This window comes from Dermacentor silvarum, chromosome 9 (assembly GCF_013339745.2).
Source record: "Dermacentor silvarum isolate Dsil-2018 chromosome 9, BIME_Dsil_1.4, whole genome shotgun sequence".
Lineage (NCBI taxonomy): Eukaryota > Metazoa > Arthropoda > Arachnida > Ixodida > Ixodidae > Dermacentor > Dermacentor silvarum.
Genome location: NC_051162.1, coordinates 113052705 through 113069970, shown reverse-complemented (window position 1 = coordinate 113069970; position 17266 = coordinate 113052705). Strand labels below are relative to the sequence as shown.

The 17266-nt window shown below is 44.8% G+C and overlaps 1 protein-coding gene and 1 long non-coding RNA gene across 2 annotated transcripts; both read right to left on the bottom strand.

The window, feature by feature from the left end:
• LOC125940002 (uncharacterized) lies at nucleotides 1-2364 on the bottom strand. The gene is made up of 3 exons (XR_007463233.1): nucleotides 2289-2364; nucleotides 933-995; nucleotides 1-78 (listed from the first exon to the last, which is right to left on the bottom strand). It is a non-coding gene; the product is annotated as an uncharacterized LOC125940002 (long non-coding RNA).
• A 4692-nt stretch (nucleotides 2365-7056) lies between these two features.
• On the bottom strand, nucleotides 7057-16449 carry LOC119463837 (anoctamin-4-like). The gene is made up of 9 exons (XM_049655402.1): nucleotides 16438-16449; nucleotides 14816-14914; nucleotides 14625-14702; nucleotides 13540-13694; nucleotides 12038-12144; nucleotides 11688-11743; nucleotides 10864-10920; nucleotides 9878-9942; nucleotides 7057-7255 (listed from the first exon to the last, which is right to left on the bottom strand). Exons 1-9 carry the CDS (start codon nucleotides 16447-16449, stop codon nucleotides 7093-7095), a joined length of 792 nt encoding a protein of 263 aa, XP_049511359.1. The 3' UTR covers nucleotides 7057-7092.
• Between the last annotated feature and the right edge of the window lie 817 nt (nucleotides 16450-17266).

Sequence of the window (17266 nt, the reverse complement as noted above, 5' to 3'; positions counted from 1 at the left end):
CACCATGAACAGGAGAATGATATTGGCAGCGGCGACTCGACCAATCCTCTCCCAGAAGGGCACGTGGGGCTCGTACCTCTGCAAGACAACGCCAGGTTAACCTCATCTTTGCAGCGAAAAACAGCGAAGTTCAAAGCTTTTTGACGGGGCTGTTTCAACAAAACTCCGGAAATAAATATTGCCTTTGATGCGAATGCTTATAGTGTAGAAAGGAACTCTTTCTAGGTTTACGATTGCGGTATGTACCAGCAAATTATGCGTCTCCCTTGGCGATGGGAAATGAATTCTAGTCAGTGATCAAAGTGCTAAATGTGAATAAATGTGTACTCACGAGCATCCACGTAAGTACTGATAGTACTTCCGCGTGGCATATGACCAAATTATCCCCTTTATTCGTTATGTTGAGCTTATTTCACCACCCTGAGAACTTACCAATATTCTTTGACATCACTCAGCAGTAATATTCTTAGCAATACTGATTGTCCAGCCATGTATGGCGATTCTAAATCAAGCGTTCAATTCGCAGTATATTGTTCCGTGGGACACTGATGCGGCCTTTGTTGTCTCGCCTTGAACATTTGAAGCTCTTTCCCTGCTCATGTAGACCATCGGTTATAGCTTTTTTAATGAAATTAAAGGTTAAGAACAAATGAAAAAAAAGCGAACAAGAGAACAAAGAACCAAACCACCGTTCAAGCCATGGCCACTGTGTACATGTACCAAACAGTTCCTTGGAGTATCAGACCATAATATTTGAGCAAACAGTGAATTTGTTTTTAAGTTTATGCATACCATTCGCAAATAAAAAGTTTTTCAAGATGTATTCCGGTGCACCGTCTTTTCCGTGTCTCGAGAGGTTGAACTAACACTTGTATTCGACTAAGAAAGATCTCGCCCGTCACTTTTTGAGTAAATTAGTATTGTTTGCTTACGAGGGTGACGGGGTTAAGCTTGTAAACCCGGGCCTTGGCTTCGTATTCCGGATTCACGACTTCCTGCATGGCAGAAAAAGAATAAAAAAACAATGAGCAAGCACAAATTCATATATTTGGCGAGAAGTGCACGCTTTAATGAGACGCAGATATGCACTTACACTAATAACTATGTGACGGGAACTCCCACTCCAGTCTCGTACTTCTTAATGAACATGAATTGAAATGCCTTCTTTATATCTCGTTATAGTAAAACGAGAGACACGATGCATTTACTTTAATGGGAGGTTTATGACAAGCGAAACCACATAGAACTTTTTTTACTTTAGCCAACAAATAGCCTACAGCCACATTTACTGCATTTGGGAAAACTACAATGGCGCGAAACTACAGCTGAGCTATCGATACCAACCAATCGCGTTGACCAGGTGGATGTCCCATTACAAGAAGGACGCCGCATATGTTGCGGCAGTGCGTTAGCTAATGCGCGGTTCTCAAATGCATAGTGCCTGCCGTTTTACTAAGAGAGCATCTCTCTGACCAGAGACAGCGCAGCCGAAGTCGCTAGTGCACAACAAGCATGCTTATTGGGCAGAAGCGTTCTGCGAAGTTGACTGATATTAACGTGAGCGAGAGTTCTCTTCTTCGGCGATTGCATGTTACTCTGCGCATGCGTGACAACTCATGGGCATTGGCTAAACAACATGTATTGTGCACAGCGCTTAAGCAGACTCTCGAACGACCCTTGGGTGTTTAAACGGTAATAATGTGTAAGGTTTATCGTAAAGACACGCTGCTCACTTACAATCAACGGTTGCCATTAAGCGCTATAGATATACTGTACAGTTACAAAGCTATCGCTGTGGCAATACAACTACCTATTGGTACGTCCATGGTTTTAAGAAAATCTATGGTCCGTGCCATGAGAGGCGCTGATGACGACTGAGGACATATTCGAGCCAACGGATCTTGTGGAGCATCAGAAGGAACCAAACTAAAAACCGACTGGAGACCTCTTAATATCATGGCGTAGAAACAATTAGTACAGCAAGCAGTTATGGTATGAACATGATAAAAAAGTTCAGCCTCTAAACGACAATGAAAACAAACAAAAATTCAATAGGTGTCTTAATAAATCTATATTGAAAAAAGTTGATATTTAAGTAATTTAACCGTAACACAGGAATGCCCTGTAAAAAAAGACGACGACAACAAGAAGCGTTAAAAACATTTAACAACTATGGTTGCAAAACAATCCAACTGCCTCTATAGTAACCCCAGATTGAAGTGAAGTGGCACGTGGCCGGTCATTCATCTGTGATGTCACTGGCCTGTATGACTGTTTCGAAGGCTCACCGTGAGGGTGTCGACGTTGCTCAGATTCCACTCCCAGGCGAGGACGACCTGTTGGCGCTTCCAGAACTCTATGAATATGGTGGCTGAAAGCACGACAACATTCGCGAGATGGAAGGGTATCGGCAAATCAGACAAATACAACTACTGACTAAGGCGCTGCTCTCGTCAGCTCTCGAAGTCATGGGTTCATCCCCGTCTGCGGCGGCCGCACTTCGATGGGGCCGAAATGCAAAACCAGTCGCGTAGTTAAATTTCGGAACACGGTAAAGAACCCTGGGGAGTCAAAATTAATCCGGAGTCCCCCGCTACGACATGCCTCAAAATGAGTGCGTGGCTTTGATACGTAAAGTACACGAACAAGATGACAGTTATTGCGTCAGGATAATGTCACCCTTCAATATAGCTATGAGACGCGCACTCTGGAGCTCTAAAGCTGAGCTCAGACAGTGTTTAGAAATGACCGGAGTTAATCGCACGTCGGGTGCGGGCATTCGTATAACACAGAGGTCATCAGAGATGCCATTGTAGAAGACTGCGGAGTAGTTTTGATTACGAGAGGTTGTTTTACGTCCTTACAATGCGTGGTATATGAACTTTTTTTTTCTTTTGTGTTCTGTACTCATTGTAATGTGGACATCAAAGCCTGAAGTCGAAACCCGCGACCTCACGCTCAATAAAAAAACATCGTAGCTATTGATGCAGTGCGACGAGCAAAGAGACATGCCGCTAAATGTACGACTACTTTGAAAATCTGTAAACACAACGGGCAGAGTTCGCGTTCGAATATGGCAACTTATTGAAGCTTTTCACAGTGTAAATGTGGTTAAAGAATTATTTTTTAGCACAGAAAACTGCGAAAGCTGTTGTCCTGACTAAGAAGTGATTACAGGGTACCAGCATTGTGTTACATCTAAATTATTCGGCGCCGGCCGTATCTAAAAAAGTCATAGGCCCCATAACCACAATATCGAATATTCTCTTGCTAAATGTATCGAATCCCTTAAAAGGCAATATGTTTCCCTACGTCCTATCGGATTATTGCGTACGGGAGATACCGAGACATACGGGTTATTTCAATAGGTGGGGCCTATTGCTCACTTTATACTTTCACAAGTAATCGAAACACTACTCGTTATAGACGAGAGGAACTTGTTCTGTAGTAGCAATATTGCTACAAATCAATATGCTGTATTACTTGTGGCAGTGCATTTGGCAGCTGGCACTAACCGACATGGAACACAACTTGCACTCACCCCATAGCGACATAAATACCGAGAATCCGACTGTGCCCGAGTTGTCAAATATTGACACAATCTGCGTGTAAGAAAGATGAGAGGAAGTGCAGTTATTATTCTGTAGGGTCGCTATTCCTTAGTAGTGGGATGTATTTTGTCGTCTCCAAGGCGTATCCAAATGGCGGATATAAGTAAAACATGGTGTTCATAATTTTCAATAGGATGTCGCAAATATTTCAACAAACACTTGAGATGTAGCATGAACACCTCTACTTTCGACAACATAGAAACATCTTTTCCCACAGGGTAGAAAAAACACTAGGAAACCTGCAACGTCCTAAAGTTTTATTTATAATTCTGCACTGAAGGTGTCAAAGTGCAAATGCACGCTTTGCTCAAGATCGTTTCAAGATTAGCAAACACCGGTTCAAAACACATCAGTGTTAGTTAGAAAAAAAGAGTGGAAATCTGATCTCATGCAGTTTTAATGCTCACTTCTCGAAAGTATGCTTAGCTAAACTTTGATATATATCGAGACGTCACGCTGTGCACCTGGAAACTTGTGTTGTCGGCAGCAAAAATATTGTCATAAACGTAGCCCTTCCGTGGAATACCTACAACATTATCTATAGACCTGGCACTGACTATCACACATGCAATTTTCACTATCTTGACACGACAACGATTCAGAGGAAGGTATTTGATGATTATATAAAAAGATGTAGCACACTCGCTTAACGTCGCGCTATGCACTGTCCTGACTGTTCAGAAAGTCTGTCAATATAGCCTTCGTGCAAATGCGCTATAGAGCAAAATTCGATGGGCGCTTGATTGTTATGGCTGAGACTTCACTGCACTTGGCGCATTACTTTTTCTCCCGTCCTCTTATCGCGACGGGAAAATAATTTCAAGGGCTTATACAATTTGGAAAGGTACTTGAATTGAACAGTGCGAAAGGCAGTCACGCCCGGCCTTTTTCAGAGGAGTCGCACGTGGAGCGTACCCTCGTGATGGTGCACTTGTTCTTCAGCATGTCGTAGGGACAATGCTTCATGCAGCTTGGACACAGCGTGAAGTTCCCGAAGGTGTTGGGGTCGCACGCCTCCTCCCTGCACAATAAATGGTTTGCAGGACAGCCAGTGGCCACGGGACTTTTTGGCCAAAGCGGTGTTCATATCTGTAAGCGTGTGACTTATCTTAGTCTTCGGTGTTGCATACTCAGTCATCGTGTATGAAGCTTCTGTGTCGCTTTACAAGCACGAGCGAGGTATGCATTCAGCAAGCTTGAGTAGGTCGCTGACTGTATTTTTCATGATTGTGCGTGAAGGCGCAGTGCTTTTTGCACAATCACATATAAAGCATGTGCCCACACACTAGTCCTGGTATTTCTGTGGCTGGAACTAAGGGTTTCTTAAAAGTAGAACTTCACCGCAGGGATCATACTCTTGCTTCGGATCATAAAGAGAAGAGCTAATATGTACATCATCATGTAAACGAAATCTTTTTTCTATTTGTTTTGTTGTAAGACTGGCGTAGATTTGGTGTGCAAATGCAACAGTCTAACGACCGCTGTGTGTTTACGTGAGAGTTAAGACATTTAGATGGTACACAATAGATTCAGAGCACAGTACATCTTGCTATCGATCTCTTACGTGTTCACTTACTGCTCTAGCTGTTAGCACCTATATGCAACCATGTATCAGCCAGTTTCAGTTTTTTATAATTCGTTCAGATATTTTCGACGTCACTCAACACCCGAATATTGTTTTCTTTTGCGAATAACTACTAGTGTCTGCGACGCATTACCCGTGAAAACATCTCAAAATTCTAGCCGAAGCGTGGCAGCCGACAAAGCGGAAAGCAGTGGCAGCACAGGTGGAGTGATAGTACCAAGTGTGAATAGTCCTTCAAACATCGGGACGAGTGCCACTACAGAAACTTCGCCGGGCAGCTCAATATTTAGACCAGTTACAACCCCCCCCCCCCCCTCCCCGGCCAGCCGCTTCCGACGAATTCGGCCAACACATTTCATTTTACAGCGATAACTACTATGCGCAAACTCCCCTTGTCATGTTGTTGTGCTCCGGTTTCCGTGGCAGGGATACCGAAGAGTTCTGCGAGAATCTTTTGAAGAAGTCCAGAGTATTAATGCCCAAATAACTTCGGTTCCACAGAGCGGCAGTCGGAAGGTTTAACTCTCAGCCACACCACCGTCTATGCAGTAAACAAACTGTGTGCTGGATAAACAACTATCCGCTATGATTTCCTGATGCCACGCCCTGCAGCTTAGGTGAAAGAACGTAAATCAATCCAGCAGAAAGAAAAGAATTGCCTGAGGTTTAACTCTTGTTAACCTAGTTATCACGAGCGAAAGGTCTGTTTGGCTTGGTTTTGCAAAGACTATGCAGCCAGTGTTTCATTAATGCACGCTTCCGCGCAAGGCAAACGTTGGATTTGCTTGATATTTCGCAGCCTGCCATCTAGCTATATCTACTGGATGATTGGATTCAGCCTGTCGCTTGCGCTGAAGTGCACGCACAGACGGCCCAGCCGGCGCGCCATCGAAGGCGAGTCTAATCGACCAAGCGCCGGCGAAGCAGCCGTTCAACACTCGCCTAGTCACGTGGTACCTGAGCGGCGAGGCTCCGAGCGAGCGCAGCTGCAACGCCTCTCCGCAGCGGATCACGTGGCGTGACGTCACACCTGCCACACTTGCGCTCCGGGGGCTCGAGGTCATTGCGACGCGATGAATGACTTTGCGAGACATCGTGTAGTAGAGCTATCGGTCTAAAATGGGAAAAGCGAGTTGGGAAACAGGATGAACAAGTTGAAGTGTCTTCCTAAATCATCACCGCGCAGCGCCGCCTCCAGAATTAAGTAAAGATTTCTTCTTTTTCCTTCTCAACAGAAAATTCTTATGCGCGCCTCTGCGGATGCTTATTCCAACAGATAAAATACGAAACAGTGTAAGGCTTAATTATACTTCGCACAATATTGCTCTTCTGCAGATGCTACAGCCCAAAGACATAGCGCACCTTGAGAGCGATGATTGACTGATGCCACGCTCTGCAGCTGTCTATAAACGAGCACCAAAGTGAAAGAAATTAAACGAGAACAGCGGTAAGTAGTGATAGGCGGGATATGAAAAAGAAGCAAATCGTGTCTATTTCGCCCTCCAGAAACGAGGAGCGCCACGTCCCCAGATGGAGCCCACGTGGACGACAATCTCCATTAACGAAAGTTTTATTTTTCTAGAAAGCAGCTTGCAAGGTCACAAGGGTCAATGTTTACTCCAGTTGTCATGAGACGAAACAGTGCAACACTTGCTGCGTATAATACAGCTCAGGCTACCACGTCGCCACTTCGTGTTATGGGCGAAAGTCCAATTTTGCACACATCAATCGAGAAGATATACACATTTTGCTCGAAATCACATTATTTACCACAGAAGTACCAAGCTCATTGAGCAAACCACGTGCCCATATTGCTTTTATTATTCAAAACATTGAGGTGTTTGATTAATCCACCGTGTGAATTCAAGTCAACAAAATTGTCCTCGCTAATTACACCTATCTAGCAGCAGGCCCTGGTACGCACGTGGGCTTATTGGTGAGCATGTACGCGATTCCGTAGAGTGACGTGAAGATCCCGACGAAAGCAGGCAAGATGAGCATGGTGGTGTAGAAGCCGACCCAGGCGAAGTAGAGGCCAACCTTCTCGCCGAAGTAGCGCCTGCTTAGACCAAAATGTTATTTTCAGGTGAGTTTTGTGAAAGTCCTATTCCAAACTAGCTACATTTCAAATTTATGCGCACTGTAAGTCATAATAAGTACTCTTTGGCAGAATTAATACAACTGCATGCATTGGCCTGTTTAGTTACTGCTTTGAAAATGTCTTCATCACACTGTCAGGTAATAAGTACATGGGAGCAGTGTCGTCTTTTTTTTTTTGTCTGTCTTGTAGCGTGTCCGCGTTCGCGGATTGAAATGTTGCAGCATGACATTGTCTATATAATAGAATTTACGAAGTAATAGGTAGACTACAACCGCAAATCTGGTGGCACCATCTCTCGATATTGATTTCAACTAAAACACATGAAGCTATTATTACCGTGACTGACTGTTCACACCTTAGGCTGCTGGCACAAAGGTTTCGGCATAAACATAATACGAATGTACAGTAGACCCCTTTTCATTGTACTATAACAGCAGGAAACTGCGTTTCCGGCTCTTTGCACTTGAGTAAACCTCTACAAGTTGCCGCTACGATCGCTGCTGCAGCCGTTCGTATATCCGGTATTGGGGTACCCAGTAAACTGCTACACGGTATGCGCACTGTCGCGTGCAACATGAGCTGCACCATGGTGCCCGCGTACAAAAGGGCGCGAAATTTGCACCGCGACGCCGTCATCAGAACAAAATTGATGCAATAAATACCCGTAATTGTGCTGGTGTTTAATTCTCGAATGATTAGTATGTCGGCGCCGCGTCCAGTCTTGGTGCCATTCTGAACACGGGCACCGTGTTGCAGCTCACATTTCACGCGACTGTACTTGCTAAAACTGTATTTTTACGTGTGCGCACCGGCCAACAACTAGAATATCACAAAAAACAAAAGAGTTGTCATTGACGCGAGAACTTCACGAAGATACCGAGAAAACGATTGGCATTTTTTTTTTATGGATGGGTGGATGGATGGTTGCTAGGAGCGTCCCCTTTGGAATGGGACGGTGGGTTTCGCTACCAAGCTCGTTAATATTAACACAGCAAGCTGGGCAAGTTGGTAACTCGTTAATATATTGCCTAATGTCCTACCTATCATCAAAAGAAGAAGAAAGAAAAAGAAAACACGAAGTAATGTCAATAACAAAACTTTCTGAACCCCTATTGGGGTTACGAATGGATGGATGGATGGATGGATGCTGTGATGATGATGATGATTTATTGGCATTGGCCTAGCCTGCTTGATTTAATCAGGTATACTATACATGTTCTTTATCCAGCATTTTTGTATATCTGTCATTAATCTTTTTTTTTCCAAAATTTACCTTGTACCGCTAGCTATGATTTTGAGAGATCAGGTCATATCAATCTTTTCCTTGATTTTTTTTCCACCAGTATACCTTTCTGCGTCCCCTTTGAAACTCCACCTTGCGGATTTCCGGAGGACGGATTTGCAATATTGAGTGCACCTGCACTTCTAGCTGTCAGTAAATTCGCTCTGTCCCTGCTGGTTAGTTCAGGTGGTAGAACGACTGCCCCAGAAACACGTTGGTACCACGTTCGATTCCCGGACCAGGGCGATATCATTTCTGACTGCGAAGCCTTCTTTCAGAGCAACCCGGCCATATGTTTTCTTAATAGCCGGGTGTTACTTTAGTGTCGATGACAATTTTTATTCATTTCATAAAACTGCCTCTCCCTTACGGATTTCTGCAGAACTCACCTGCCTCTAGCTCAAGTTGCTTGCTTGAGACACCATATTTTGAGACCCCTCCAAATATGGTGTCTACCCCCTATTGGGTCCTTGCCAAGAATTTAAATAATCTATTTTATACTGCCTAAATAAAATAGGGAGAATAAAAAATTAGGGGCAACTTCACACTAAGCGGTGCGAAGACTGGGCAACCAGCGAAGCTCGTGACCCTTCCTTAGCTCTAATTTTGCTTTCCTCTGCTTGACTTGGTTTGGCTTGGCTAGTTCTTAGCTTTAACTTGGTTTGACTTGGCTGGTTCTTAGCCAAACTTAGCCGGTCGGCGCGCAGCCTTCTAAAGGCCACTTTATAGTCAGACGTAGCGTTGACGCGCGAGCGCGCTCGGCACGGGGACGCCACGCCAGCTAAAGCGCAGCACTCTTTTACGGTGGCCGTAACTCTTACTACGGCGCGAGGCGTGGTCAGGTACGTGGCCGGGTACTCCGGATACGTCGGCCGCGAGTCGCGCTGTGGCGAGGGTAACCTGGGAGAGGGTGGTAACCTCACCGAGTGATGACGTCATGTGCATCGCCTAGAAGCGCCTCGCACCAGCTGTGCGGGGCGTTGCTAGGCAACGCGTGGTGACGTCATCGCCAGGCGCAGTTTTTTTTTTTTGTTCGCACTACGCGGCCTAACGAAGAGCTTAAACAGCTCCGCTGTTAAAAGAATACAAGGGGTTTTTGGAAAAAAGCCGCACATAAATAAGTTGGTACTCTGCAATTTAGCAGGAAAGATGCTTGCATAGATTTGTGTTGCATCGCTTATGTCGTTGCCACCGCTTCCCTTGCAAGTTTGAATCCTCTACGCGCCTCCATATGCGCGGGTACTATAGGAGAGCTTTCATGCCGACATGTTTATCCCGCATTGAAAAGTAGCCCTCACCGGATGAGAAAGAGAGGCTGCTCCTTGTACCAGCAACGGGCTCTGCCCCACTCCGCGTACAGGACCTGCGCATGACGGGCACGAAGGGGTGCTGTTGGCACAATTACCTTCTTTCGTGAGCCTGAGAAATTGGAACCAAGCAAATTAAGCGTAGCTAGAAAAATATTTTATAAAGTAAGAACACTTTCAAAAGGATGCGGCACTCGAAGGATCGTGCAAAGCATTCTACAAGGCCAAGTGTCTATATAAAGCATATACTTGCGTACTCACCATGTAGTTCACCTACACGCTCACTAATTTTCTCCCTCACCGGAAATGTTACCCACTTTCTCGCTCGGTCACTCGCTCGCTCACTGACGCAATAACTCCCTCTTTGCCTCACTCGATGGTATACTGATTGTGCTGTTCTTTAGTTCGCTCTCACTCGAACCTCAGTTACTGGCTCACTGACTCCCTCGCCAAGCTGTCATTCACTAAATTTGCTTATTATCACTAGCTCACTCACTATGCCACTCGCTCAGCTACCAATCACGTATTCACCGATTGAAAACTTCTGGAATCCCATGCTCACTCACTCACTCACTCACTCACTCACTCACTCACTCACTCAATCCTTCGCCAATCTGTTATTCATTCACCCATTCAAAGGCTAGCTCACCCTTATTCGCTTGCTCACTCACCAATAACTTATGCACTCACTCAATCATTCACACACTCGCTCTTCACTCTCGTGTTGACTCCCTCAGTCATTCGTTAAATTAATCACTGAGTTAGTCACCATACTCACACGCCAAGATTATGACGAGAATGTACATTCCTTACAATCGTTTCTTCTTTGGCGCGAATGACACCACCGACCACGTCTTCTTACGCCTACCGAATTTGCTAACTTATTATTGGTAACAAATTGGACATGGGGCTGTCTTACATGCGTTGTGACGACACTACACATTATTTAGTGACCGTGGTAGCCATGTGAAACGTACCCTGCGCTCCGAGTAGGTCTCCGTGGCTCTGTTATAACGTCCTTTCCCGAAGGGCCCCTAGGCAAATGGAAGCGCACGGTCAATAATACAAGGAAAATGAAACACTGAATGCAAGAAAAGAAAGAACTTGGGCTAGAAAAAACTTGACGTGTGCGCGTGAACAAATGAGTTTCCCCATGCACTTATATTGCTACCACCATCGTCACGATGATAATGTGCTTCATCATTATCATCGTGTCTGATGCAGAACGAGGCCTCTCCCAACAATCTCCAATCCGCACCATTGATCCGACGTCACACCACGCAACCGGAAGCCGCCCTGGGGTCACGTGATGTAAGTGTTCTGTTTCGCCAACTCTACTCCCCTCTTATCCTACATCGAAGCGAGTGGCCATATCAGCGATAATATAAGCGTGTGGTCCTGCCAGACAATGGCAAAGGGCCAAAAATGGAACGGCAAGTGGGAAGAACCGTACGTGTGCAGCCTCTTGGGAGATTGCGGTTACCTTGCCTTGATTTTCCTTCTCTTATTGTGATAACCGACCTATTATCTTTTCTATGCAATACACGAGCTATCCAGGCCTACTTCATCCTGTTAACTTGAATGAAACAGCGTGAGCAGGTATTGAGAAGAACAAGTGTAGTTGGGCAATCATGTAAAGTTCTCTTGTGTCTAGCAATGCCGGTTAAGAAAACAGGCAACTGGCTTTTGGCACCAGTGCTGAGTCCATTATTTAATTGATACACCCAAAAATGTCAATATCGTTCTTGGCAGAAAGCCGTTGAATCCGGATGGCTAATTGATGGCGAATTGGCGAACTCACGTCGTGCAATGGGTAAGCTCCTAGGTAGGCCCCGATGCTCAGAAGGTTGTATATTCCTGGAAGGAACCGTACGTTGTGTAAACGTTTAGGGAATGTTTTAATAGAAGCGCATTTTTTTAAGGCAGTGGACTTCACAAAAGTCATTTTCTTGTCTTTGCGCTGGGTATCATCAAGTAATCAGCACTCGCGCAAACTAACTCTCCTGTGAAATTTTCCCGATATTCGAAAATTACCTCTGTTGCCGTGTGTTGATCATGCAGTTAGAAAACGGCTACGGTAAAATAAATGACAGCGGGCGATGTAGCACTTTCAGAAATTCTTCTAAAACTGCGTAGGCCTAAGGGACTTGCCTCTCTGGTGCTCTGCCTCGTCGTACTTGGCCCGAGTGAGCACCTCCCACGCCATACGGCTGCGCATGGCTTGAGAGAAGAAGGTGTCCCTGTCAGATATGAGATACCTGGGAGGAAATCAAAGAGAAGGTAACCGATTTGCAACTGCTTTACCTTCCGCGCCTTTGTTGACGCTGCTGGAGATCGGTTGCCATGATATGCAGAATAATCGCCTACACCCTAAATCTCGTGGTTCACCCTAACAAATGTTGTTACGCAACGTATCGGGGAATGAACAGAAAATTATAGTTCATCGTTCTTTCATAGGAATCGGTAGAACACGAAAGTGAAACGTGTCTTCACAGAAGCTATTGAATGTTTGCTTCGTGAACACATAGTCCGCTGCAGGGCCGGGGATCGTGTTCCAGGTTTGTTTGGCGCGATGCGTCCTGTTGGCGAGCGACGTCCAGCTGCCGAGTTGCTTCGGCGACGGTACGAGCATTTCGGTCCGACTCCGTAGTGTTTTGGGCAGCCAGTCGAGTTACGACGCGCTCAGCTTCAGGAATGCGAGTGGCAGAGTTCGCAGCGTACACCGCGAACGCGGGAAGGCGTTCTGCTTCTCGCTGGTGTGTATCTCGACGGACCAAAGCGAGATTCGCCCGTCAACGCCGTTGCCTTTCTGCGCCGCTTAGCGCAGCAATTTTTCTTAGTTGGTGTCATCACAAGCGAAGCAGTAGGCGGCGTGTTAGCACTGCTGACGCATGTTGGACTTGAACTCCAGGGCGACCATGTGCCACAGGCTAATCCGACGCGAAAGACAAGCCACGTGCGGAGAGTGCCAACAAGTGTTTGAGCCTCCGTTGCGCTGTGACTACCGAAGTGCTCCCTGTCGGTGCTCGTTAGTGTCACGATACAGTACTTCGCTTCACCGCTCCTACATAGCAGCGCCAGCCCTGTCAATAATACATATTTTACTCGAAGGCGCCGAACGTCACATCCGTTACAGGATCGTGGACTCTGGCATAAAACACTTTCGTGTTAAGAAAAATCATCAATCAAGCAGTGAAAAACACCAGCCACAGCCAGTAATCGACAGATTTCACGATGGTTTTCCGAAAAATTGTCACAGAAACAGTTGTATTAAGCATAGTGAGTAAGGAGTCACAGAGTAGGTGAGCAAAGTTTAGTAAAGACACGCACTCAAATAAATCAAAAGAGAAATACAGCCTACATTTCTAACGGTATCTCCGATGTGCCCAGCTGTATGATTCAAGGGTGCACCACATGAAACTGATATATTGCACAAGAAAATAATGGCAAGTTAACAATCATTCATATGTCTTTATTCGTTATTCATTGTACTACAATCACCCGTAGGTCACTGGTGTAGTGCGGTACTTCACAGAGGATATTGTGTAATAAGAGTTCGGTACGCAGACAATCAATAAACCAAATAACTGCAGGAGAACGATACAAATTCAGATGCTCATGACGTGACATCTATAAAGGCCTCGTCCACTCACATACGTTCTCGCTGCCGTACGAATTCCGCGTTGTAGAACTCGTTCTCGTCCGGGATGAGCTTCTTGTCGTAGGGGAAGGGAGACTTGAGCCGAGACAGCTTCTTCTTGCTCGGCGCTTTGCCCACCACCTCGATCTCCACGGAGTCGCTCTCGAACTGTGATTGGATTTAGAAAGAAAGGGTGACAGCAAGAAAAGTTAGCGCGGGTAACCAGAATTTTGTTTTGTTTCCCTACTACAGTCAGTGAGAGAGGAACAGAGGCAAAGGGAAGGGGCGGGGTTTAATTGTTGAAAGAGAAAAACCATCTCATAGGTGATAGTCCAAACATGGCGGTCATGACGGTTTTCCGGCACCTTCCAGCCTTCGAGATTGGCTCCGGTTACTTGGATGGAGGTCAAGGGGTGCGTTGTGAGCACCACCCGCTGTCTCATTTGGAGTTGGGCACCTCAACAACAGTTCGCAGGAAGTGAAGTGGGGGAGAAAAGAGGAGGAGGAGACTGATATATGGTGAAAGACTATTGGCCAAAATATGGGCATGCAAAACAGCAATAAGAAAAGAGACCTGGTAGATGGTAGCGTACGCGCTAAATTCATCACGGTTCACTTCAATGGCGCATTTCTTATTAAGTGGACGTTACAACTTCTCTGCTGATTCAGTAATTGGCTAGTCTTCTCAACTGCAAGTGCAGCTTCCTTTGACTGAAGCATTGGATCATCATTCTGACTTGGGCTCCGCCATGTCGCGCCTTTTCTTGCAGGCTTGAAAAAGGCACCGCCACTACGACTGAACGCGACTACAGCGCCGCAAGTTCGGGAAGTCACAGTTGTTCGCAGGAGGGTGTGCACTTTTGTCACTCAAGTTTCTTACTCTAAATTTTTTACAGTAAGTTTTTTTTTGTTGCAGTTATTATTATGGCGACATGGAAAATGAAAAATACGGATAGTTAGTTACATGATGGAAAGAATTGCGATATTATAATCATATGAATCGACAGCTTTAGATTTGTATTCTTGTTATTGCATCCTGCAGCGTCATTCACAGAAGCTGGTGCGAACAGTCCTATGCAACAATGGGCAAGAACTCACAGCTCTCATGTCTGGAAAGACAGGCTTCTCGCCGGGCTTGATCTTAATCTTGGGGAACGCCATGGCTGGACCTTTTTTCTGCATTAAAAATTGCGGGAAATCATATAGAAGAATGATCTATTTCTGATTCACAGCTTGGCTAATGAGTACGGGGGGCCATAGTTGGCTGTCGTCTTTGAGCGACCACAAACCTTGACGGGCATTCGAAGGTGCAGCTGCTCGGCGTACTTGCTGAGCACGGCCCAGGGAGCGTGCACCTTCACGAAACACGTGTAGCCGTCCCACGAGTCCTGAAACCAGAGGGCGCAGCGGCACCGATGAGTTTAAGAACCAGCCAGATGAAAAGGTTAAATGCAAAAAGCTTTGTGTGTGTCGGTAACTGGTGCAAGAGCATGGCCTAAGAGCACCTCTCAGATAAGCTGGCCTACATTTATGCCGGTCGCTGCTATTGTATGACTGACTGAGCTTTCTTGTTCTGAACGTTCACGGTTGATACAAGCATTGCGAAAGGATCATATTACCCTTCACTTTTTTTTTACACTAGCAGGTTATGCTTTGCTGTTCTGTGAACGTTTCGCTGATTTTGTATTATTGAAATCCGATTAACGTACGTTACGTACGTATATGTGTACATGCTCCAAAAATAAGATATGTACAAAGACAACCTTTTGTCTGGTTTGTTCATTCCCGATAGTTTACAGGTGCTTGTTCCGCCCGGAGGGCCTGTCAGGGATTCTAAATTTCGAAGCGCATCATCTAAAGAGTAAAAAGATTAGGACTGTGAGCGTCTGTTCGCTATTTGGTTGGTATCCGAACACCCGTATTTCCAAACGTACGGAAATCATATTGTACAAATTTTGACCAAAAACATGAACCTTTTAATATAATATTTCATCGAATAAATTTTAACATTTTTTACATTTTCGTGAATGACCTCGCGTCAACTGTTTCAAAATGCACAATTTTCAATACGCCGATGACATCGTACTGCTGGCAAAGCATTTATGCTATAAATCGGCGATCAATATGCTACAAAAAGATGTCTGTAACGTAATGGATTCGTTTTCTAAAAATGTCTTGTAATCAATAATTCAACAACGAAGCTTATTTGTTTCAGAAATCCCTTCGTGCATAGATGAACATATTTATTTGCACCGTAAGAAGGTTTGTTCGCCATGTAGTTGTACTCCAGTGGAGTATGTGCAATCAATGAAGTACATGGGTGTATTTTTTTACTCAAACCTGTCGTGGGAAACCCATCTAGCGTATGTATGCAGTAAACTCCGAAGTTTTTCCTGGGTACCCTATTACTGAAAAAGTATAGTTCCCTTTTCGGTCAAAAAAAAAAACCCGTTGTGCATGTTCTTGCGTATGGAATATTAAGTTACCGCATCACAATTTTCGCCTCCTTTTCCGCGCCCCGGGAGAGCCGGATTGACGCTCTTTTAAAAAACATGCTCCAAAGTGTAGCGTATAACTCGCCCCTACTTTCATCTGAAAATATATTTACCGCCTCAAGTCTTCCTTCGTTCCACTCGTTGTTTGTTCAAACAGTGGTGCTACGTCATTTTTGGGACTCTGATTTCAAATTTGAGCATTAAACTGCACGCATGCTCCGTTCGGCTTCGGGTTTTACGGTGCCTCGTACCTCAACGAGATACAGTGAGACACGACGATGTGTGTACGTTCCTAACCTGTTTAACAATCTACCGGAGGATATTTTCTCGGCAACTTCTAAAAGATTATTGAAAAAGATGATCCGTACTCTTCAGGTTAATCCTGTTCCATATCCACAGTAGCTTTGCCTTCTTACCTTATGTGACATTTATGCGGCAATGGTTTCAAAGATTTGAATCTTGCAGTTTATGTGTCTTTTGATCGTTTCTTTAGGTTTTGTTATGGATAAGGGGGGGGGCGTGAACTGTATGTACTGTTGTATTAAATTTGCGCAGCCAAATGTAATGTCGCGCGCACTTTACGTAACAGCGTTATTTTCTTTGTCATCTGAATGTTCTCCTATTTTAATGTATTGCCTTGCCAAATCTACAGGGCCATGTCCCACAAGGCCTTGTTGGCTTAGACAGGCCTGATGATAACTCTGTATACCTGTTGTCACAATACAGATATTATTATTATTATTATTATTATTATTATTATTATTATTATTATTATTATTATTATTATTATTATTATTATTATTATTACTTTAACAATTACGTTATATCGAACTATTTCAGCGTTCATTCCCTGTGTTGTGAAAAAGTGTAGATAATCTCGTTGTATGTTTCCCTTGGTGCCCACATCCTCGTTTTCCTTTTCTGTATTGTTTCTCTGCCTTATATAGATTTTTGTACACTGTCTTGCGTATTCCTTTTTAAGTGCACCAGTACAAATGCTTTGTAGCTGTTTCCTGGGTACTATCATGAACGCTTGGTTGCCTGAATATTATAAATATCACTATTAATATGTTAAAACGAGTAGCCGCCACCAGCTTAACCTGACTAAACATTACATGTTTCATTTCAATAAAATGAAGTTTGTGGGTACCGGGTAAGAAATTCGGCGTGCTGGCCCAGGCTAGTCCGGAGCCTTACTCCAGCCTCTTTCTTGGTCACACTGTCGCTGCAAATGGTCCTCTAGCG